This window comes from Lupinus angustifolius, chromosome LG04, assembly GCF_001865875.1.
Source record: "Lupinus angustifolius cultivar Tanjil chromosome LG04, LupAngTanjil_v1.0, whole genome shotgun sequence".
In the NCBI taxonomy this organism is placed as follows: domain Eukaryota; kingdom Viridiplantae; phylum Streptophyta; class Magnoliopsida; order Fabales; family Fabaceae; genus Lupinus; species Lupinus angustifolius.
Window position 1 is genome coordinate 26,919,430 of NC_032012.1, and position 24,293 is coordinate 26,943,722.

The 24,293-nt window shown below is 32.8% G+C and overlaps 4 protein-coding genes across 13 annotated transcripts in view; 2 read left to right on the forward strand and 2 right to left on the reverse strand.

The window, feature by feature from the left end:
• Window positions 1-2,083, forward strand: part of LOC109346773 (protein timeless homolog) — an 8,657-nt gene extending 6,574 nt beyond the window's left edge. For 2 of the 8 annotated variants that reach the window (XM_019586549.1, XM_019586554.1), the window contains exons 16-22: window positions 109-177; window positions 377-604; window positions 831-944; window positions 1,091-1,201; window positions 1,550-1,666; window positions 1,840-1,904; window positions 1,974-2,083. In XM_019586549.1, the coding sequence (XP_019442094.1) occupies window positions 109-177; window positions 377-604; window positions 831-944; window positions 1,091-1,201; window positions 1,550-1,666; window positions 1,840-1,904; window positions 1,974-2,065 (796 nt within the window). In that variant the 3' untranslated portion in view covers window positions 2,066-2,083. Of the gene's footprint in view, window positions 1-108; window positions 178-376; window positions 605-830; window positions 945-1,090; window positions 1,206-1,549; window positions 1,667-1,839; window positions 1,905-1,973 lie in introns of those variants that run through there. The other 6 variants (XM_019586551.1, XM_019586550.1, XM_019586552.1 and 3 more) reach the window with 6 other exon arrangements.
• Window positions 2,782-8,553, reverse strand: LOC109346774 (WD repeat-containing protein 91 homolog). Of its 3 annotated transcripts, none has more exons than XM_019586558.1 (15): window positions 8,038-8,553; window positions 7,824-7,946; window positions 6,702-6,843; window positions 6,364-6,623; window positions 6,165-6,211; window positions 5,821-5,915; window positions 5,375-5,477; window positions 5,198-5,292; window positions 5,059-5,121; window positions 4,770-4,845; window positions 4,588-4,696; window positions 3,966-4,078; window positions 3,796-3,854; window positions 3,154-3,265; window positions 2,782-3,066 (listed from the first exon to the last, which is right to left on the reverse strand). In XM_019586558.1, exons 1-15 carry the CDS (start codon window positions 8,417-8,419, stop codon window positions 2,935-2,937), a joined length of 1,911 nt encoding a protein of 636 aa, XP_019442103.1. In that variant the 5' UTR covers window positions 8,420-8,553; the 3' UTR covers window positions 2,782-2,934. The 3 variants fall into 3 exon arrangements, with proteins under 3 accessions (XP_019442103.1, XP_019442104.1, XP_019442102.1); XM_019586559.1 differs by having other exon boundaries at window positions 2,782-3,072; window positions 6,385-6,623; window positions 8,038-8,552; XM_019586557.1 differs by having other exon boundaries at window positions 2,782-3,072; window positions 8,038-8,552.
• LOC109346779 (probable membrane-associated kinase regulator 5) lies at window positions 13,638-15,138 on the forward strand. Its single transcript, XM_019586565.1, has 2 exons — window positions 13,638-14,484; window positions 14,923-15,138. Exons 1-2 carry the CDS (start codon window positions 13,710-13,712, stop codon window positions 14,988-14,990), a joined length of 843 nt encoding a protein of 280 aa, XP_019442110.1. The 5' UTR covers window positions 13,638-13,709; the 3' UTR covers window positions 14,991-15,138.
• On the reverse strand, window positions 18,361-23,848 carry LOC109346777 (SPX domain-containing membrane protein At4g22990-like). Its single transcript, XM_019586561.1, has 11 exons — window positions 23,737-23,848; window positions 22,754-22,835; window positions 22,527-22,647; window positions 22,011-22,331; window positions 21,816-21,920; window positions 21,236-21,690; window positions 20,661-20,962; window positions 19,928-20,103; window positions 19,441-19,631; window positions 19,020-19,153; window positions 18,361-18,822 (listed from the first exon to the last, which is right to left on the reverse strand). The coding sequence occupies exons 2-11, from the start codon at window positions 22,804-22,806 to the stop codon at window positions 18,584-18,586; spliced, it is 2,097 nt and encodes a 698-aa protein (XP_019442106.1). The 5' UTR covers window positions 22,807-22,835; window positions 23,737-23,848; the 3' UTR covers window positions 18,361-18,583.

Below are 24,293 nucleotides of genomic sequence, written 5' to 3' on the forward strand. Positions count from 1 at the left end.
ATCTTTCCTTCGTATGAATACTTTTCTCACCAATGTTCACCCTATTCAATTTTTTTAAAGAAAACATTTTTACATCTTTGCTGAGTTGTTCTCAATCTTATGTTGTAGGCAGAAAAGAAAAAGAGTATGTGCTTTCAATGAAGATCAGGAAGCTCTGATCAGAGTTTTGTATGAGCAGTGAGTGTCCGCTAACTTGATTGCTTAGTAAAAGATGACATTTAATCTCTCTTCTTGATGAATAGTAAACAGTTAGTTAAATAAGAACATCCTAGTTTTTCTGAATTTTCTGATATTATTTTGCAAAAAAATGACAAATAAAAAAAGGAATGAAGTCTTTTTTATTTTGCTGTTAATATCTGGGTTGTAAATTTTGCAGATTCAAAGATCATAAAAGATGTAGTTACATGATAGCCAATGCAGTGGATTTGGATGGTAAATTCACACCTGCCCAGGTGTCTCGAAAGCTTAAGCAGCTTGGGTTGTCTCTTCCTCAGAAGAGAAATTTTGGAGGCAAAATGCACCCAAAGAGTGAGGATCTTATGGCTGGTTCAAAAGATAAAATGGATAAATCCGATGATGAGACATTGATATCATTAATAGGAAGGTAATTGTGTATTGATCTGTGGTTTTGTACATAGTTGATACATTAATATTCTATCTATCTGTAAAATTGTATTCAACAATAGGCACATGGAACTTCCAAAGCAACATCTTTTTAATAGAGGGTTGTTTCAAAATTTATATATGAATATATGCTTCAGCTTAATATCAATACTTTGCTATGTTTCTGTTCTATGTCCTCTTTTTAACTATTATTTATTTAATTTTAGGGAAAAAGTGGGGAACCGCAAAGTAGTATCAAATGAAAGGTTACATGAAAAGACCGGCGAGGATAAATTGTCAAAAGATGATTCTGATGATGAAATGCTCAGCTCTGTTCTCAAGTATATTTCCCTTTCTTTGACTTTCCTTTTCTAGACCTAGAACCTTTACTGATTAACGATAGGATAAAAAATGTTTATATCAGTAATTTAGTTTGAACTGTTTATTCTATTTGCAATTAATTATTCTTTATTTTTCTTTAATTTAGGAACAAAATGAAGAATAGAAAAGTACTGAGTGAACAATTGCATGAACATACCAGTGAGGATACACTGTCAAGAGATGATTCTGGAGATGAAATGCTCAGCTCTGTTCTCAAGTAAATATCCGATATTCCCACTTTCACTTTCCTTTTCGAGTAATTTACTGATCAATGACAAGGCCATAAATATATCACGAATTTTATTGAGATATCGATTCTTTTTTTTCATTCTATCTGACCCAACTTGAAAAATGACTCCCGTGTGACCAAAAATCTGGTTTTAACATTCGCTAAAAGAAAATATGGTTCTAACATCAGCAGTTAGTCAAGTTCGTAAGCAAGAATGAACTTGTGATTTGAGTTGGAATTGTCATGTCATTTGCCGAGCTCTGTTCATGTCAACTTGCATATCAGTTTTAATTTTCTCTTATCTCTATTTCTTGTTTGTTTGATTTCTGGTTGTAGGAAAACTAGGAGATCCCTTCTTAAACCAAAGAATGTTGAGCTTGAAACCATCCAAATTCAGGAAAAAATATTGGACAATGATTCTTTTAATGAAGGCATACAAAATGTTTCGGGAAGGTATGCCATTTAACCTTTTATTTTTAGTAAAAGTGCGCTGTTGCTAGTTTTATTATTAATGCAAGTTTATTAAGGTTCCTGGATATGTACATCTGTTGAAGCATAACATGTAGAAACATTTATATTAAACTTAGACAAGCTTAAGCTGATTTGGTGGTTGAATTAACTTGTACTAGCAGTGAGAATGGGGAAGGTATGAAGAATGAGCAAGTGGATGATGAATTGATGGATTCAGTGGATGATGAATTGATGGATTCAGTGGATGATGAATTGATGGATTCAAAGGATGATGAATTGATGGATTCAAAGGATGAAGTGAGTGTAAGTACTTTTTCTAACAACAAAGTAACCAGACGGAAGCTGAGGATGGTGATTGATCCTGAGGATGATGATGACTGACCTGGAACCATGCATCATTGGGAGAAGAGAAAGTGAAACTATATATGATGTTACACTCAAATTTCTTGTACATAAAATTGCTTGAATCTCATTAATAAATTATCTTGTTTTCTGCTCTAATGTTTATTATTCATTCTTCTCATACCCAATAACATTTATCAGTTACATACAAGTCCAAGATGAAGTTCCCTAATACATATAAGGTTGCAACTCTTTCCACCAAAATGATTATCATTGTTATAATTGCAAAAGGAAATATGTCAAAATAAATCATCAATATAATTGCAGATATTTAAAATAAATCATCTTTGTATCAACTATTTAGCAACTGAAAATCATAGTCGCAATTTCCATTGCTGATATATACAAAAATAATCCATTTCTTTATAATTGCGGCTATTGTTGACTGATTTTGCTATTCCTGTTGACTTTTATATGGGAGGATTGAAAAAACATTGTGAGTTGGAACCTGGCTAGATATAATTTTGGGAGGTTGGAGTCTCCACAACTCACTCACAAACAAACAAGCCAATTACTCCTTCAGACTCGCTGAAAAATACCAACAGCATATCATTACAACACACCACTACTCTTCAATACCTATTCACATTTCTTACTTACTAATCAATATTTGACCTTTTCTTTCCAACAAAAATAGTATGGGCAATGACAAATGAACTATATACTTGAAATTGCCAATAGTGACACCTATCAGCAAATGCTAAGGTAACTTTTCTTACTATAAAAACAAAATTCCAATATATTACAACATGGAAAGTCCAATAGAGCAACACCCATCAAAATGCTAATGCATGTACTTAAATGCTCACTCGATAAAGAATGAAGAACAACCAAGATATAGTATGATTCTATGATGATAAAGATGTTACTCGGACAGAGTTATCTGCTGATCCAGTCAAGAAAATTGGCAAGGTCGGATGCCAATCAACGGCAGTAATAGGAGCACCATGAGCAAGAGTTCTCCAACCACTCAACTGACCCTGAACCTGACACAATACAATCCTACATTAACATTTTCATATTAACTAAGATAATCAGAAATATTCAAGCTCAAATTTGAAGTGAACCTGATATATGGGTGCTCTAACTGAACTGGATGTTACCAAGAGTCTCCTCCCATTTGCATCTAATGCCATCTCATGTCTACAGTATTTTGAATCTTTGAGGGGGTAACAGAACCTATCAAATGTTTAAAAAAACAATGCTGAGAATTAATTCTTCAAACATATCTAAAAGCAAGCACAGAAGTAATTGAGATAAAATATCACCACCCACATAAAATAAATGAGCTTTAACAGCAAAAGAAAAGAAATAGCAGGTACGGTGACAATTATACCAGACATGCATTCGATACCATTTGTGCTAGATCTGATTAAAATGGCTATTGGCACCTATAAAAAACAAATGGCTACTAGCCACACTAAGTTGTGTTGCGCTGCATTAATTATTTGAAGACAGAGAATTAGAGATGAATCTGGACCTAAATTAACTATCAAAAGCCATATCAGCCAACTCCTTAAATTTTCAACATTTTCTCAATCATAAAATTGAAAAAGTGTAAGCCATTTATAAAAGTGAAAAGCCTCCATTTGGTGGCATCTATTTTTCCTGTATTTGGCTTGTAAAAAAACTTTAAGCCTTTATATTCGTGAGGGAAAAAAAGGCAAAGATCCAAAGTCTAATCATAAGGTGTCAAACAAGAACAATACCTACTACAGTCTCTTGACCACAGGATTTGACCTGGATTTTGCAAACTCCACTCAAAGATCTGACAACAAAGAGCGAATTAGAATTGAAGTATAAAATCCATTTTCACAAGATGAAAAACATATTGAAAGCATTTAAAATGTCTAGCTAAGATTAAATAAATAGTACTTGCCTTCCCATCAGAACCGAGGCTAAAAAGACTAGTCTCATCTGGTCCAAAAAGAATAGAACTGATAGAAGAATCATGTGCAGGCCAGCCAGTGATTTGTAAACCAGCTGACATGTCTTTGGCTAGTTAAGGATGACGGGATTGCAAAAACATGTGATCATGCAAGCACATTTAAAATAAGTGCTCTTATCTGAAAACTTTTTGAAAGCATTGTATTTCAAATAATAACTGAGCTCAATAATCATAGAATAAGAAACCCCTAGAAAGATGAAATCCATCAAATTGGCAATTCCACCTAGGAAAGAGATACTAAGGGCGGCCTAGTGCACGAGGCTCCCACTTAGTAGGGTGTGGGGAGGGTAGATGTAGCAGCCTTACCCCCGCAAGCAAAGAGGTTGTTTCCAAGTTTTGAACTTGTGACTTCATGGTCACTAAGCAACAACCTTACCATTGCGTCCAGTCCACCCTCTTAAATTCCACACCCACTATTTGAGCCTGGATTTCATTGAATATTTGAAATTGCCAAGAGTGCTAATGCGGACATCTAGGGAAAGAGATACTGAATTCCCAAGAACCAGCAAAACATTAGCATGGGAAAGTAAATAACAGAATACATTAAGGATACCAAACATGTGAATCATCCCATCAATAGCAGAAGCTGCTAAAATCTTTCCATTGTGATTAAAGCAAAGAGATGTAATGGCCGGTGGATCTTCTCCAAGAGGAAGGACTGTCTTTATGAATCCAAAATTAGTCGAAATTCAAAGCCAGGAAGTGACATAAACATTCTACACAAAGAAGCAATACCATGGCTTTCCATGTCTTCATGTTCCACACAGTTAGTGAAGCGAAACCCAGGTTGTCAGAGTAGTTGGAACCAACACTACAAAAATAATATGGTCTTCATAACTACTTGCTAAAAAGTGTAACAGTACAATATTAACGGAAAGGAAGGGCATTGAGATCATGATAAAAGGTGTCATAACCTCAGCAATGGTATTTAACCACAGTTTAATACTTATGTCCTATATCAAATTACCGAAATGTACACATCATAACTGGAGTAAAATAGTCAAAACAACTGATTAAAAAATACCCTCCAGATGCTGCTGCAGACACAAAGATGGGCTCCACGGGACTGCACTTTATGTCCAATACACTGTAAAGCTACACTTGTCAGATAGACAGAGTTGAAAACCAAAGCTACACCTGATAATTATATAATTAAGAAATACCTTGGAAATGCCTCAGTTGTGCTGAGGTCACAGACAACTCTCTTTGCATCCACATTCCATGCCTTAATGCATCCATCTGATGTACCTATAAGAAGCTTTTATAAAGAGGCACAACTTAAGTACTTGAATTGATAATCTCATTTATATAATATAATAGAGTAACCTCTACTCACATACCAATCGGTCTGATTTACATTCCCAGTCAAGTGATAAAATTTCAGTGCCACAATATATGGTTGCATTTCTAGACACTGGAGTTGATGTATCATATGTCCATATCCTTTATTAAAACATGGAGAATAAACAAAGATCAAGTTCCCCGTGAGAGACTTCATAAAAATTAAGAGCTGCAGATACTCAGTGAATGGTAAAGAAAAGAAGTATTAGTGAAGGGAAACATCAAAGGGCTATTTCTAAACAAAAATGCATTGGAGCATATCAAGTTTTATTTCTTTAATTTTATTTTTTGTCTGTTTTTTATGGTATCATTAAATATATTCAAACTGAAGGTTTGGAGTGCAGGCCACATCCTACTTATCAGGACTAACAATTACATGAACTCCCAGTTGTCCATTTAAGTAATTATCTCCACGTTTTTCATATCAACTTCCAAAAAGGGTTACCTGACGGTTCCATCCAGAGAAGCACTAGCAATATTGTTCCCAGATACAGAGAAACGGCATCGGGTGATTGGACTAGTGTGCCCTAAGAATGTCTCCTGGAAAAGAGAGACATTTGATCTTTTATACAGGTTGTTATAAAATTTAACATACTCATACAGCAAAAAAATTAACACACTCTGGAAAGTAACTAGTGGATGCCAGTGTAAAACCCCTTCACACAAACAATGCATACATATACTTAAACACAACAAAAACCAAGTCTTAATCCTACTAGGAGGAGTCCACTACATAGATCGAACATATATTTATTCATATGAGGCTCTATAATCTATAGGCAGTTTTACCTGGTGCTCTACTTTGACCTCGGGAAAATCTTCTTCCTCGCTGTTTTCTGCTACAAAATTAATTGTTATTCTTTTATTTTAAAAGAGAAATAAATGGTTACTTAATTATTTAGTAATTGGCTAGTTGCTACCTAAGCTTAAAGGCAAACTTAGTCAGCATCTAGAATATTAAGATTGGTCTTGAAGTACATCTCTCTACCTATAATGGAACTGTCATGACCTTTTTGAGTAGGATCACCAGTTTCGCCATTTCTGAGATGGTCATTCAATAGGGAAGTTGAATCATGACCAGACTTGGAGCTGATAGACTGTGACTTAATATTTTCAGGTCCATCCACAAGTTGACTAATCTCTGATTGCCCTACTCGTGGAAGAACAATTGGAAAAACTTCTGGAGAATCTTTTGACATATGAGTACTATCTTCACGCAAATTGCTTGAACTAGAAGTTCCTTCCATACTTCAATCAAAATTAATTAGAAACGATACATATATCATTAAGAGTCTAAGGAGAATTGGAAGAAGAAAATATGCTTACCTACTAAAGTGGCATAACTGTGCCTCTTTCTCCGCAAGTAAAGCCTGAAGTTTTGACAATTTAAGATTCAGATGCATGACATCTCTTTTGAGTAGGTTAGTTACATTCATTTCAGAACTGATCTTCAGTAGAGCAGGGAGACGTGATTTTGTTAAGGATGATTTAAGAAAAGAATTCATGAAATTATGAAAGGGCTGGAGACATGAGCATATAAAATCAAATTGTAAAGCATGGGAAAGAATGGGAACGATGATGCATGAGCCATGAAATAAAATTGTGAAAAGAGGTCACCACAAAATTAGTTGCCCAGTCATTATTTCTATTTTATATCCCTTCTTTTCAGTAAGTTTATGGCCATAAGCCCATAACCATCCCTACTACTTTGTGGCCAAAGTGCCATACTTACCAACTGCCTTATACAAGAAAGCTTGTGAAAGGTAACATACTTGAGACTATAAATAGAAACGACACTGCAATGTTGGAAAAGGCATGTTTCCTAGCCACATCCTACTAGTATAGCATCCTTTCATCACTTGTTTCTTTTTATTTTCATTTCTCATAAATTACCAACATAGACATGCATCCACCTAGTCTTACATTGATCACTAACACCATTGACCATTCAACCTCCCTTTTAAAACTAGATAAACTGATCCGATATAAACTCTGAAACTTATCAGAACAAACATAAGTTGCGGAAACTACAAGTTCAATCAGTACAACTACTAAGCAAGAGCAGAAAGAACAAGTTCAATCATTACAAACCAACATAAGTAGTTGCACTAGAGTACAAAGCATAACATATCACTACCTCAGGTCCTTTGTATAAATCTTTTTGTAGTTTGATGTGGATTAATATAGTTGGTCTATTAACATTAAACTTGCCAACAATTACAGTACCCTTCATTATTGAAATTCATTCATTTTCTCCTTTCACTCAACTAATGATTTCTTTTTCCACTAAATAATGGCAGTTTTGTATTTAAAAAAAAGCCAATGTACTCAATTCTGCGGATGATCAAACTTTCAACTTAGTAATATGAACCAGTATATAATTACATATAAAATCTATATATTAAAAACAAAGCATAATAATAAAAAAGTTAAACAAGAGAAGGATATGAGTAGCATTGAAGATCTCACTGAAGAAGTTTCTGACAGAAAGACGCAACGCCTCATACCACTCCTTGGTGAAAAATATCTTAAATTCTGGATCCAAGTTCGGATTCTTCATGTGTGGAATTGCTGCATTTAATTAAACTAATTATCTCATCATGAAAATCTCACACTATAACTTCATTACATAATCACAAAAACCTAAAAAAGAAAAACGCACCAAACCAGTGAGTCCAATCCTGTGATTTTTGCAACAGTTCAGAACCATAGGTTTCGAAAAACTCGAAAACCTTATCGGCACGATTGGATTGCAATGCGTGAACGACGTAGAAGCGCAGAAGAGAAGTTTCGAGTTTAGAGAAGGTGGAAACGAGTGTGGTTTCGGAGAGATAATTATTGAAGAAACCGAGGAGAGCAATTAAGTTATGAGACTGAAATTTGGGAATATATAGAGAGAAAATGAGGTCAAGAATCTTATCGAGCTGAAAAGATTGACCAATATCGGAGCGCAATTCGGAATCGTAAGATTGAAGAGTGTTTGTGAATCCTCTGAAAACCAGAAATTCCCTCACCAACTCTTCTGCATACTCCATCTTCTCCATCGCCTTGTGAAGCAACAACGACGGTGTGCTGTTGGTAGTGGCGGTGCCGGCGGTGGTGATAGTGAGACGAAAGCGGTGGCGGAATGGTGGCAAGGACTGTGATTATGTTATGTTCTGATTTCTGATACTTTTCTCTTATTAGCATCAAGGACTTAATATTAAAATTTAAAAAATTAATAAATGTAATATGTATGAAGTATCTCTGTGAATATTTATATATTCACCATTTATTTCATTTATGAATATATTTTTGAAGAATGAATAATAATTAAATATAAATTGTAGATTTTTTAGGTACATAATATAAATATAAATTATAGATGATATAATAAATAATAATATTGTACATTTTTTCTCGGTATTAATAGTCTTAAAAGGTTGAGGCTGGTCTTTATTAGTTAATTCGTAATTTCATATGAATGGTTCTAAGCTTCATTTCATGCATCAAAATAAAGAAAGATATTATTTTTATTTAAACCTTATCAAATCATTGTTATTTGTCTTCTTTATTTCTTTCATGTCTTAATAATTCACACATTATTTTTCAGATTCAATTTCAAATTTGTGAATAGTATCAACTTTACAGAGATATTGACATGACATCAATTTTTTTCTTCAAAAGTTCAGCTTTTCAATTATTTTTGAATTAAATGCTTTCAAAACTTATAAATTTATATTTCCCCTTACATTCGGACATTTTTTTTAAATGATCTCAATTGCATGCTCTAACGTGAACCTTTGTTCAAATTATGATAACAATGTTATGTCGATCTAATCTTTTTTTTTTTGCTCTTTAGATGTAATCTGTAAATTAAAGGATTGAGATGAACAAATAAAAAAGACAAATGTACCCAAAAAATAAAACTCACATTTTCAGAAATCTTTAGGCCAAAAAGTTGTAGATCTGAAATTGCAAAAATAAAGTTTGTTTTTAAATAAAAAGAAAGGTACTTTAGAGTACCTCATTAATTAAATAATTAATTAATTAATGGAGAGGGTTGATAAGGTTCAAGTCAGTCATTGAACATGGGTCATGGGGTGCTCAAGTCTCGAACCCGTAATGGACTAATGCTCGAGATAACCTCAAACCATTAGGCCAGGGCGAGACTGGCATATGAAAACTATAATGTCATATTTCTATAAGTGATAGTGTGTACTTTCATAGTTTCATTAAAAATTAAAAGTTGTAATTGGTAAAAATTCCAATTTGATACTTAGTTTGAAGAAGCTGATTATACTTCATTACATGACTTAGTGACTATACTTTCTTGTTTTATAGTTTGGTGCAGAAAACCACACAAAACTTCACTATTGCAAATCTTGCTTTGCTTCCCATAGCATGAAACATGAAGACCCCACGGGGGAGATAAATTTCTGTAGGAAATCATTTCATCAATTCATTCATTTTTATGTTCCTCATAGCGATAAAAAAACAAAAACTATTATATCTCCAAGTGTTTAATGAAATAAAATTTAAATACAAAGATAAGTACTTCAATATCTTTAAAACATAAAAAAGCATTAAAAAATTATCTATTTAGCAATTAAAAAGATTGTTTATGAGGATATAAATTTATCCTGTTAATATTATAACAAGTTTTTCATCATTAATAAATTATGGGTTTCCCATTTTAACTTAATAATCATATTATAGTAAGCTTAAAATATTATATACAATCTTTGCCTTTGGGGATATCCCATAAAAATATATACAATCTTCTTAAACTAAGCAACTAAAAGGAATCAGTCTCACATCGTGCTAGCCATAAACCAGACAGATTCCATTTTGAAATTGGCGCTTTTTTTTTGTTTTCCATATGTATCTTCGTACTGGAGGTAATTATGTCCGAGCCGGAACATCCACAGGTACATTATAAAAAGAAGAAAAATAATATACTAAATTAAATTAATTTTGTATGAATAAACTGGTTAAATTCTTACTAGCTATGTTATAAATTTTAAGAAGTTCGCATCTTCATCAATTTGGCCACAATACACCCATGGATACAATGTTTTGTTCTTCACATCCAATATAATGGGTATGCAAGTATACTCACAATATAAACATCACAATATAAACATCAAGTTAGATATTGGTTGAAAATATGAGTTAAAAATCATTTATAATATTAGTCAATCATTATCTTCTAAACTCACTTTTGGAATAATTACATTAACTAGATATCAAAGCCAACACGATGATTTAACAGGGTGTTGATTTAAGTGGCAAATGTTTAATTCCCCTTAAGTAATGTCTCGAGTTCGAATCTTGTGGATGAAAAAAATACTCGCTATGAGAGTTAGTCATCTAATATTACACAATCCTTTTTCATGAGCTACTTAAACATGTGTAATATATATATATATATATATATGAAATGAATATTTCCAAGTAGTATAGAGAAATCTTACGAATGATTTATCTCAGAACCCTTTGAAAGGTACTTCTCATTTAGCTTGTGATGCCATGAGACTGTGTAAGACATTGATATGGTGTTAGTGAGGCAGAGATTTTCCATTGTCACTGCTCAGAGAGAATCTTAAGGGAAAAAATTGAAGCAAATCAACATGCATATACACATGGATCACCAATTTTCTCAAGTACACACATCATGCAGCTTTTAGGCTAATCATATATAAGACACTAGGTGAAGCAGTTCCGGTCCATGCATTCAATTTTGTCTTATCTTTTCTTCTTCTTTTATTGTGCCAAAAACATTATTTGTTGGTTGCAACATCTTTTTCACCTTTCACTTTCTATGAATGCACTTTTTATTTCTTATCTTAATTAATGATTTATCATTGATGTTGAGGACAAATTTGTTAACAGTAACAAGAGATTTGTTAGATACGTTAATTTTCTTTTAATATCTACCTAAACTTGTGTTTGATTTTATTCAACAGTTGATAACTCCTACTAGATACGGGATCAAACCTATGAAATCTTTCTTAGTTTCCCTAGTACATGCTAGACTAATCTCATTACATTAATGGCTAGTTCGTCCTAGAATCTTGTTGGACTCATATCCTTAACTAGGAATATCGTTCAATCACTAGAAGATACTTGCTACTAGGAGCAACAACATACCCAAAATAAAGATATTAATTCATCACTCATATAATGAGGAGATATATTTTTTTGGGTACTACCAAATATATTTTCACTCTTTTGGGTAAGGAATTAATCCATTTTGGGTGCGTAATTGTCCCTTCTAATAAATGTTGCTCACATGAATTGAATCATTGACCTTTTGGTCATTTCGGAAATCTAACGAGACCTTATATACCAGATCAACATCTTATTACTACAAGGAGATAGATTTGATTAACACAAAATAAGTAAATACAAATTATGACTAACAAATTTAAGTCCCAATGATTTCAGCCTGAGACAGGGGACATAAATTTAGACCTTGGGACTATGTTTTCCTTGGCTGGGGGAAATTTGTTCAAAAAACAATTGAGCCTAGTTTAGGGATATTCAGAGCTTAGTTTACTGTTCTAGATTAATTAAATGAATTCAAATGCAATACACTAGCAATACTCAAGGAAATGGGGAATGGTGTTATACCTAGATAGAGACATGTAATTAATTAAAAATTGAAGTATTCAATATTCTCTTTGATCTCAAAGAAAAAAAGTATTCTTTATCATTCTTTGCTTGAATCCAAAGTGCAGCCGATTTTTTTTAAACTTCTTTTGGATATAGCATTATTTCTCACTCAATATTTATGATTTTCTGCATACATTTTGTAGACCATAGAAAAGTTATGTATATTGTATAGGAAGAGTGCAAGAAGACCCAAGCCAAGTCAACAAGTCAAACCTTTTGTAGCAAAAGAGTTGAACCCTTATGCTTATTCAAAGGTACAAGAACTTAGACCCCTTCAAAATTAGGAATAGTCACATAGGATTAGGTCCTAAAAGCAGTACCTTTACCTTGTAAAAGGACACAATTTTGTGACTAAAGGCTACTCTTTTTAATAGGTATTCTGTAAAGAAATAAAGAAAGGTAAAGCAGTAGATACTAGATAGATAGACATTACATTTTCCTTCCTTTGCATTACTCTATCTTTTATGAGTCATTCCTTTTGAAAAATGATATATTCTTCTACTAAATCTTCTTAGTTATAAGAAAATGATATTTGTAACTTGTAAACCAATTATTGAAAAATAAAGTATCACCTTATAATATATATGTTAAATTTTCGTGGGTAAAAGGATTTAGGAGAGAATATAAATTACTCTTTCTTTTTTTTCTTCTTTTTTTTTTTCCTTTTCTCTCCCTCACCCCTTTTTGGAAGTTTCCTATCACCATCCTTGTGGCATCTGCATCTTTCTTTAAAGTCTGAAAATTTCTGCATATAGTGTAAGACCCACACTACTATCCTCACCCTTCAATCATTGTCCAATCCCTTTTTTCTTCCAATATAACAAATTATAAGTTATACTTTGTTTTAATGAAACTAGCAATCTTATCTTTATAAAAAGTATATTTCCTCTTTTTAATGTGGAATACTTCAACAAATAAATATCCAAATGATCTAACCACTAATAATAATACAAAGGAAATTGTGTACATCCCTATAACCTGACTAACTTGTACTGGGGCTTTCATTGTGCAGCATAGATTGGGATGGTGTGGGATGACAAGTGGGCCAAAGAAATCTAAGTATTGAAATTTACTCGGGAAAACTCTGTAACGCTGAGCTCAGAGATATTGTATTTTATAATAAAGAATAATGTATGTCCTGATGTGAGAAGAGAAGTTATGTCGTCACGCCCATTCATTAATAGACATTTATTTTATTTTTAAAATATGTAAAAAATAACCATGTGTCATTGCTTAACTGGTATAAGGAGAGAAATTATCTCCTTCACACCGGGAGATACTCCATCCTCTTTATAATAATGATGCGTATTTTTTCTTTTATGTTCTCTCTCATCTACACTGTTACTATTCAGTACTTACTCTTATGCTCTATGTCCAAACCATCAATTATACACTACTACTTAATTAGCTCAACTTTGGTAATAGCAATCTTCTTCTTTTTTGGTTATCAGCAATCTTCTGTTAGCATATATGATGTTTTGGAATGTGATATTGGTTATATGGTAGTTTTGAAAATATGATTTATTCTCTAAAAATATGAGAATCACTTCACATAAAAATATATAACCCAAAGTGAAAAAGTGAAACACTTCTCTCTCTCTTTCTATATAACCCAAAGCTAAATCACCCTTTTGTTTCATTTTCATCACTCTCTTTCTCTCTCTAGATTCCACCACCATGGATGCTCTCAGTTTCCTCAAGTTCTGGAAGAACGCCACCATATCCACAACCACTGTTCCTGATTCTGATGAAGAAGAAGAAGAAGACTCCTTCTTTGACTTGGAGCTCAATCTTCATCACAAAACCGACCATGTCCCTCAAAACAAAGCATCACTTTCTTCAAATGAACCAATCTCCAAACGAAAAATCCTCCCTATTGACCCAATATCTAAGCCTCATTCCTCCATTGCTCTTCTCAAATCACCTCCAAGCTTCAGACTTTTCACTTTCAAGAAACGAATGGCACCCCACAAAACACAACAACAACCCAAACCCAACAATGGAAACCACTTTCAATGTTCTCCAACACTTACCAGAGTTAACAGCACGACAAGTTTCAAAAGCAAAGTTCAGAGTCTTTCAGAGGAAGCAGAACACAAAACAGAGCATGTTTCAAAGGACGTGGTTCAGAAATATCTGAAGCTGATTAAGCCTTTCTATGTGAGAGTTTCAAAGAGGTACAATGATAAGATTAAGTTCTCTGAGGAAGTTGCTTCAGATTCTTCGCCGTTTCCATCACCGTTGGTTGGCTCTGTTTCTTCTAAGAAAGAGAAACAGAGGAGTTTCTCGACGGGGATGAGAGGGGTTTCTAAGCATTTGGGTAAGAGTAGGTCGGCGTCGGCGGTGGCCGGAGTAGGTTCTCCGGTGAATAGGAGTGATGATACGTTGCTGCAGCAAAATGATGGGATTCAAAGTGCTATTCTTCATTGCAAGAGATCCTTTAACTCTAGAGGTAAAGCTCTTCAAAGTTTAGATCTTTTGAGTAAAACACAATTTGGGTTATCAATGATTCTATTAGTTTCTAATTTGGTATATGATTCAATTTTTAGAGATTAAGAGCAACCACAACCACAACCATTCTTATATTCTAACTTTTAGTCTTCAACAATTCTTGACCAAAGGAAAGGGAGGAGAGAGATTGGTGTTGTGGGAAAAATGTAGATATTGTAGAACTCAAATAAGAATAAGAATGATGTTTCTCATCGCCTAAGGAAATAAAGAATAAATGATGGAAGGGACTAAAGTATAAATTTACTTCATGAAACTGTAATTTTTTTAAAACCAAAAGTGCCCATGTTTTTGGTTTGCCTTTACTCAAAATCTGTCACACTTGTTATGAAATTTTGTTCTTATAGTTTCTGATACAATTTTTTTGTCTACTTTGTTTCAGATTCTGTAGACTCATCTGTGCATTCTGTGAGATTCTCTTTTGAAGACGAATATGGGGCAAACATGTGATGTTGTACTATGCTGCTTGGATTTTGAAAGAGAAAACATGATGGTTTTACTGTAGAGACTTTCAATAGCAGAAAATCATTGTGATTTTCTGTTTTGTAAAGAAAAGGAAAATTAGAGAGAAATAACAAAATAGGGTTGTTTGTGACTACTTTTGTGGTATCTTATTTAGTCACAGTGTAAATTGATGATGACCATAATAGAAAGAATCAAAGCTGAATCTGATATATTATGTAGGTTTTGCATCATGCACTTTCTTTCATGTTACCTTTCTAAGTTATTATTGATTAGATATCTATCAAATTCAAATTGTTCCATTTATGAAAGGATTGACATGACATGAATCTGGCTATTAATTAATTCTCATATTCACTTCCTTTTTAAAAACTATGTGCATTGGAATGTAGTGTACCAAAGTTTTTATTAACAACTTATTAAACCAATTTACTAGAAGGGTTTTTTAAATTTATAATATGAAACAGATTTTAACACTTATAATTTTTTTGTAATCGCATTAACGTTTTTACTAGAGTCGATTTAGTTTGCAACTTATCAGTTTGAGGATCTTAGGTACCATTTTTAGGTAAAACTCAATGAATACAATGATGTGTTGAAGGCATTTCTTATAAAATAATGGTGCCAGTTATATAGTAATTGATTTTTAGTTAGGAGTAAATAATAATTAAAAATAAATGATAAATAATATAATAACAACGTAAAAGATTCATATATTATCGGTGCATATAAGGAGTGGGCATTGTTTTAATTTGATAATCTAGGTGACTTCATGTTGCCAGATAATTATTCAGTGGCTTTTCAAAAGCAAAAGACATACATCATTTACATTAGCATCATGCATATTTATTACATATTTACTTATCCATTATAGTTAGAGAATACAAGTATAAAAATATCAGCTTAATAATAATAAATAGGGAAATGATGCAGTTAAAGTTGAAAAATGGGTGGTGAATAAGACCTTTCGGCTTGGCCTTAATCTAATTTTAGTTTTTGATTACAATATAATCTAATTTCAGCATGATTAGATTTTCAACCAGGCCATAGAAAAATCCAATCAATCAGGCCTAACCTAAAATTAGACTTGTCATCAGGTTTAGATAGTCAACTTTTGGCCGATTTTAACTAGTTTAAAATAGTCCTTACTATGGCAAGTAGATCATGCTCTATCACAGTTTAAGCCCAAATAAATTTGATTAAATAGGTCGATTTGATAGCTCAAGATGTACTTAACATAGTGAGAAGTGAATATGTTAGTTTTTTTCAAGTAAAAAAATTCTCATTTTGAATTCTCAAATATTGTTGTTATTAACATGCTCATTAATGAACCTTTTAGTTGCATAGTGTTGAGAAGAAATGCATAAAACTGATGAGTGATAAGAAGGAATACATGAAGAATCTAAATAATATTTAAAAAGTATAAAATATTGAATATGCTCTGTATGATTACCTAGTTATGAAGTAAGCAATAAAATGTGTCGGGTAGGGCAGGTGGAAAAGCATTTAGAGTACTATAGAGCACACACCTATGGCATGATTGGGTAAAATGCAAGATTAAAATTAAAATGTGAGACATGATGGAGGTTGGATGATTTGATATCTTTCAAGTTTGAAATGTATTGTTGGTAAGAAAAGGACAGTTTCATAGTTGCATGATAGAGGTCAATAAATGGATTGAGACCATAAGGGTCTTGCCCAATTCCAAAATCGATTTAATATATATAAACTGATAGTATAAATATTTTTTATATTGTCAGTAAATTATTTATTATTGATTTATTAACCACTATTGACTATTAAAAAAGTAATACAAATCAATGATGAATGATGTACTGATAGTGTAAAAAACTTTACACTATCGATGCAAGAATTTTAAACTCTTCCGAGATTCAAAGGCATAATAATATCATGAGTAGAACCATGCCAAAAATGAACAAACGTGGTTATCCATAGTCCATACCATTGCACATTTCAAGCCTTCAAGGTGTGCCACAATTGAAGATTTGGCTAACACTTAAGACTCACTAGACTTCAAAGTTTAGCAATAAAAGGCACAATGCAGTATGAACCGTTATCTTTCATATTTAACTCTTCATGATTGAAATGCGAGAGAGAGAAATGAGTATTTTAATTTTTTAATTAAAAAATAACTTAAAATTATAGTTGTTAAATTTTTTGTAATATATCGCAATCCTTATCTAAACTCAACTCTCTAATACCATATTGTATTCCCATCTCCCTTGTCTATGTGATGAATGATATGGATGACTTTGGTTTTTTTTTCTTTCATTAAGCAGACATGAGGGAGATATATTCCTATATATGCACAAAATTAAGATAGCTACACTAAGATTAGGTTAGTCACATCATCATACCCATGTGCTTATGTTTACTTTGTGTCTATCTAAGAAAAATCTCTTATAAGATAAATGTACAATGATTGAAATACAATTGCATTTATGTATAATTTTGGAAGCCATTCACTTTACTTGCATATGCTTCCCATTGGATTTTTGCATTACTCTTGGATCACAATCAATGGTTCCTAGGTGGATTAATTTCAAGGAAAATAATATTACATAGGTAGGTGTAGAAAAATGAAGGGTGGTTTATATAATTTTACTAAAACTCAGGAGTGTTAATGTAATTTACTCTTTATTTTATGACGGAAAATTATTAGTGGAAGAGCTGGTCATCTTTGGCGGATATTTTGATTTTTTATTATTTGCTCCATTTGACTAATGAATCATAAGGCAATCTTCTCAAACAAACCAAATAACTATATAGAAATAATTTAATGGAATCTATCCAAATTAGGTTGTGGAGGTGGTTCAATGCATGAAAATGAAATTTTGCTTGCAGTTTCACTTAATAGTATAATGACCCTTGAACTTACAAATTTCCCAATTGCATATTATGCAAATAAATTAGTTGTCAATCAGCCATGTGCTCATGGAGGCATTTTTTGCTGTCATATTTTTTGTATCACTCTATGTACCATTACTTCTCATTCGTTGAAATCAAATTATTTAAGTTAAAGTTATAAACCGTGCTCATAGGGCAGGTAGTTCTTTATATATTTCTTTAGCATTATGTGATGCATACCTCCTAGCTCACTTGGTTTGCTGAATTTCAGCTATCCAAGTTGACGCTGGTTCGAGGAAGCACCACCATTTCCTCAAAATCCAACCTCAATCAATTCCTTTCCCTTCCTTAAAATCTATGAGGTGCTTTAAAGTACCTCTCTTTTTTAAAACAAATTTACAATTTCCGAGTTGAAAATAATGTATCTTCTTATACAAGATAACTTATCTCCTTAAATTTATTTATTGTTTGACATGTCTTATTATTCGACTATAGTTACATCCAAATAGCATATAGACTAAAACAACATAAATCAATAAATCCTTTCAGCTAAAGCATTTACATTTGAACATGCTACATGAATAATAATATAAGATTGATATAGCCTAGCTACTTTTCAATAGAAAAAGACAAATAGAATCAATGAACCAGTTTTTGTTCTTGAAACACACAGCAATGAAATTGAGGTTGTGTTGAAGTTCAACATCATTTTATCAATATAAAGAATTGTAGGTATAGCAGGTTGCAACTATGGAAGCTATGCAAATGAAAAGTGAAGGAAGGAGTGTGATATTAAGAAGCTTACTCACACCAACATAGCCAGCAAGTGTAATAGTTGCATCAGCAATTACTCTTGCAATTGTCCCTGCCTCTGTAGACAATAGTCCTCCATTATAGGTTCCACGCGAAAGCCTTGACGACATTACTCGCGAAAGTAGCGACAAGTTGACACCTTCAATGAATCATAGTTAAAACATCATAAAAAATAACAATGATGTGTTGTTTTAGAACAAATGTGAACCTCAAATGTTGTCTCTTTTGTTTTTACAATGTTGCTGTGGAATATATTCTTGTCTAGTGTGCACTTTTTTCGATATAATCTTGTGCAATATCATGAATAATAAAACACAAACACTAATAGGATCTTACCTTCAAGTACTTCAGCAGAGACAAACATAACAAGACCTGAACAAATGTATTGAGGCTGAGAGTATGGAAAGATTGTATGGAAGCTGAAGAGTATGCCTAACAAAACCATAATTTCTGATACCAACAGAATTTGCCTACAGAAAGATCAATAAACATATGATCCTTTTAGCTGTGTGAGGAAAATATTTCAACAATCTCTTGAAAATTTTATATTGCTTTCTCTTTTTGTTATGGCATTAAAATCAAGATGTAATTTTTTTTCCGATGAGAAAATTGTATTAAAGCAGAGCACAAGGGGTGCCAGCCCAATACATGGAAGATCGAGATGTTTTATCATGCATCTTTCTTCGAAATCCAAACAAAACATGAAATAGATTATATAGATGACAATCAAATGAAGCTTGGTTTTATAGCACATTACCTGTCCTCAAACATATTGCTAATATAGCTTCCAACAACAATGTTGACAGGAAGAACTGTCAAGCCAAGGCAAGCAAGAAAAATGGAAACTGTGCTTGTTGTCCAGTGGAAATAGTATGTTGTGATGACACTAGATTCGGATAGTAAAATCTCCATTGCGTATTTGAGCATGAAATATATCAATAACTGAACCTGAATATGTTACATAAATTTTGTCAGAAAGAAAGAGTTCTTCATCTAGTCGTTAATCGGAACTGTGACATCAAACAAACAAGTCAAAGATTCCACAAAAGTGCTTTTAGTTTTTCGAACATAATACTTAATAAGCTGGATGGTAAAATTCATTATGTATTCAAATTTCCATGTATCTCTAGATTAAGATTGAGGACCATGCCATGTCTTACTTTGAAATCAAGAAGTTAGTTTTCCATGTCAACAATGACTTTGAATATATTCTTCTAAAGAAATCTTATGAGTTGCTTACAAACCTTCACAGAAGGAGTGAGGAGTCTATATGCTGATCCGATTGAATTGGCCGCCAGACGAGATTCCTCTGGAGCTTCTTCACTGTCATCATTATCCTGATCAACATCTTCATCCACCTTATCTTCGGAGCTAATCAGCAATGGTTGTTGTAAACCTTTTTCAAGTTCATTGTTTTCGGCTAGTAAAAGGAAAAAAGTGTCATTTTCTATTATTCGTTTCGTGTTGAAGCATAACAGAATGAACGAAGTCGTTAATAAAGTAAGCCGATGTAATTATGAAATGATGCAAGGATAATATAGCCATAGATGATTTCTAAATGATTGCATTTTGAAAGCATATTTACCAGTCACTATATATAGCATTCCAAAGTGAGTTAGAGATTATTGCTTAATGGCTATTTAAATTTCAGTCTAATTTCCTTACATGCTACATCCTTATATGGCTTTCTAAGTAGTTTTGTGATATGTAGTGTTTTGAAGGTCCAATATATACATTGCACTGAAGCATGATATGTAACAAGAGTGAAGTAGGACACATCAAATTCAACAAAAAAAGCTAATCAAGACTAAAAAATAAGTTCAAATTCAACAAAAAAAGCTAATCAAGACTCAAAAGTTTATGGAATCGAATTCGACAATGAAATTAGAAGACTCATGAAGATTAACAATCTTGGAAGGTAACAACAGAACATGTAAAAATCATCAGCAGAGAGGTGAGGCAATATGAGATGAGTACCAGCATTTGATTGATGAGGTATATTATTATCTTCAATATCATGAGAAGGTTCCTTAAAAGTGATGGACAGCCACAGTAGATATATGAGCCAAGCAATAGCCATAACCCACCCTGGCAAGGTATCTTGATTAAATGTAAGCTTGTAAATCGTAAACTTGATCTGAAGTAAACCGGCTAATGCAGGACCACAAGCCATTCCAAGAGCACTCGCACTAACAAAACCTGCTGATGCTTGCATACGGATTTTTAATGGCACACAATCACTGATATAACGCCGGTTCACTGCCCTCGCAGAACCAAATCTGCATTATATTCAAGTGTTCATCAACCGCAAACGTCTTAATAGCTCTAGTACTTTATAATATCCATAACTTGAATATTATGAAAATTTGATTGTATGCACTATCTTGCTATACAAAGTTCCCTATTTAACAGCAAAACTTAGAATTAGTCCTTTGCCTTGGGACTACTAATCTTATGGATAATGTGATAACATTTATCTAAAGCAAAATAATAACATACAATATCAAAAATTGTGCTCATCAAGAAGATCAAGAAATAGAAAATGAACTTACCCGCAGCATAGACGACCAATTATGAGAATCCATATTGAATTGAGATCATATGCTAGTGCGTACATGGTATTGCCGAGGAAGAGAACTATGCTACTGAATACAAGAGGTCTGAAGTATGATCTATTTGACCATGCACTAAAATAGACTGAAGAAAACACCTGCGCAACAGCCATTGCTCCAATCACAATGCCGCAAACTGTTGGTGCAGCTCCGAGGTTCGTAGAGTAATCATCGGCTGTAGGTACAATAATATATGTATTGACCATATACAAAAATGTATTTGCCAAGTTAAGGAGAAGAGATATAAAATGGTATCTTTCATCATCAACATGCTCATCAGCAGGTGCAGGTAGCTCTTCTTGCATAATGAGTGCATGTTGACCCAAAAAGTTAAGGAAATTGGTTGAATGGGTTAATCTGTCAACAGCTGCTCTTATTGAATCAATAACCGGATCCTGCATATAATAAGACCACGCAAATACAACGGAAAATCGCGACCTTATTCTTCTTCTTCTTATCCAGCAAAGAAAACAAGGCAAATAAAAATCAGTGTATGAAGCACAGTAAATGTAACAAAAACCTGAAGGGGAAGAGTAGGCTCATCATAAATTGATAAGTAGCTCCCTTGGCGGTCTTGAAGTTCATGAAGATTACGAGATAAGGCTCCCACGACAGCTCCTACTCCCTGCATTTCCACAATTTTTAGTCATCATTATGGTGCATTTGATTCTGCAAAGGTCCAAGTGTACATTTGTGATTGAACTAAACATAATACCACATGTCTGAACACTTGTTGCAGCTGAGAGTAAGGATGATTTGCACGAGTTTTAACATAGTAATCAGTAAATCTATAGCGAAAGCGTTTATCAAACTTCTTCAATATCTTTCGCAAACCAATGGCGTTAACCTCTACAAAAAAGAGAAGCCTTAATAGATCCTGTCCCACTGCTCTATAGGCTTCTCGTAGTTCAGATATTTTGCTAAACTCGGGGCCTTCGGGCCCCTGCTGAATAGCATCACTCTGCTCTCCAAGCTTGGCTATCCTGCTTGCCAAAATCCCTTGTTGTTCCAACAGGAAAAGCACAATCTTCTCAATCTGAATTTCAACAAATAAACAAATATAGCAAACAGCAATAGAATGCTAGACATTATAGAACAAAAAGGACTATTGACACATTACCACATTTGTTCATATAAGCAGAATCTAGACTATGTAGTTAAAATTAATGAAAAGGTCCAAATTTCATACAGTAAGTATGTCATAATTATACAATTAACAATGAGAACAAACCTGATTATCCAGTGTTCTTGAGAAATCCTTGAGCACATGTCGCCGATCTTGTGTTCCAAGTTCAATTTGTTGAGCATAGTGCTTTACTCGTTTCTTCATCAGTTTGTAATTTATGTAATATCTAAAACAAAAGTCAAATTATGATCATGAATCCAAATACCAGTTATGTGAAGAATAGTATCTGTCTTTGGAATTTTTAACATTCAACAAGTAAGCAGAACACATACCCTTGCCATTCTTGAATTTGTCTTTCTTTTAACTTTTTACCAAATGCAACCATCTCTCTCTGCAATTTGAAGGTTGTGTTTACTGAAAGTGAAGCAAAACAAAGTAAAAATTATAGCATGATAAGCATTTAATATATATTCAACTTCCAACCTATAAATCTGCACACCAATTTAATACTCTTGCATGAATAGTATGTTAGTTGATGAAAGATATAATGCAGTTGTTTTCATTTCTAATTTAGCATACCCTTTGAGAGTAAGAATATGCAATAGCATCCATAGAAGAAAAAATCATTTATGTAAGAATACAAATGAACTTTCATGAGATGAATAAGAATAATAATAATAATCCATGAACATGCCAAAACCACCAAACAACACAAGGTTCAATTTACTTTCATGATTGATGACCAAAATAACATACATCTGAACTAAGGTTTCTCTGATGTAATCAACCATCAATGTTGTAGATTTTATACTTCCTTTAATTATGTCATTGAAAAAGTTGTTTGCACTATTAGTCAAATATGACTTTGCACACTATTAATTTTTGAAGACTTCTATAGTAATAATCATGTTATAAATGTCTCAGTAATGTATGATTGGTTTAAAAGTATATCAAAAATGAAGTCTTATATGATAAAATATCATAAATCAGTTTCAAGAATGGAGGCTACTTATTAGTTTATGATATAAGTTTACAAGTGGTTATATGAAAAAAGCATGAAGCAATCATAAATCAATCATCATGTTACTGAATAATATGTTGAAATAGTGGAGACATGGTAGCTTTTGTGTCACATCATAAACTGTTAAGAATAATAAAAAATAAATAATTGAAACCAAATAAAGGGTTTGTGTAGCAGTACATAAACAACAAAAACAAACAAAACTGAATCGCATTGCATGATAAAAGAAAGTTCAAAACAATAATGATAATAATAAAAAGAAAAGATATTAAATGAATGGAATGAATGGCTTACCAAAGAAATATTAATTTATATGTGGAAGAAGAGGGGCATGAAGGATATCAGAAACAACATGCATGCATGAGAAACTGCAAAGCAATGAAAAGAGTAAGAAAATGAATGAAGGAGATGGAAAATGAAGAAGGAAAAGGAAGATCCTACTTCTGCTCCTCATATATATATAACATATTACTATACTTTCCTCTCACTTATATTACTATATATTAGTGTGAATTTTAAGAAATAAAATAGTGAGTATAGATAATATGTTCTGAATCATGGGAATGCGTTTAATAAAGATATATTAAAAAAGAGGGTTATCACTTATCACAGTTGTGGAGTTGAAGAATAAGTGGATTTTGTCTCTTTGGTTAGTTAAGAAACAAAAAATGAGGTGATAGAGGACATGTGTGAGAGAAAACATTATAATTGGGATGTTGGCATTGTGCATGTAAAATGGTTGCTAATATTGGGTGCCACGTGGAATGAAACCCAAGTTTCATGTCATAGTAACATATTCACACATTCAAAGACAAAGATAGCAAGAACAACATGGTTTTGGTCTTCTATTC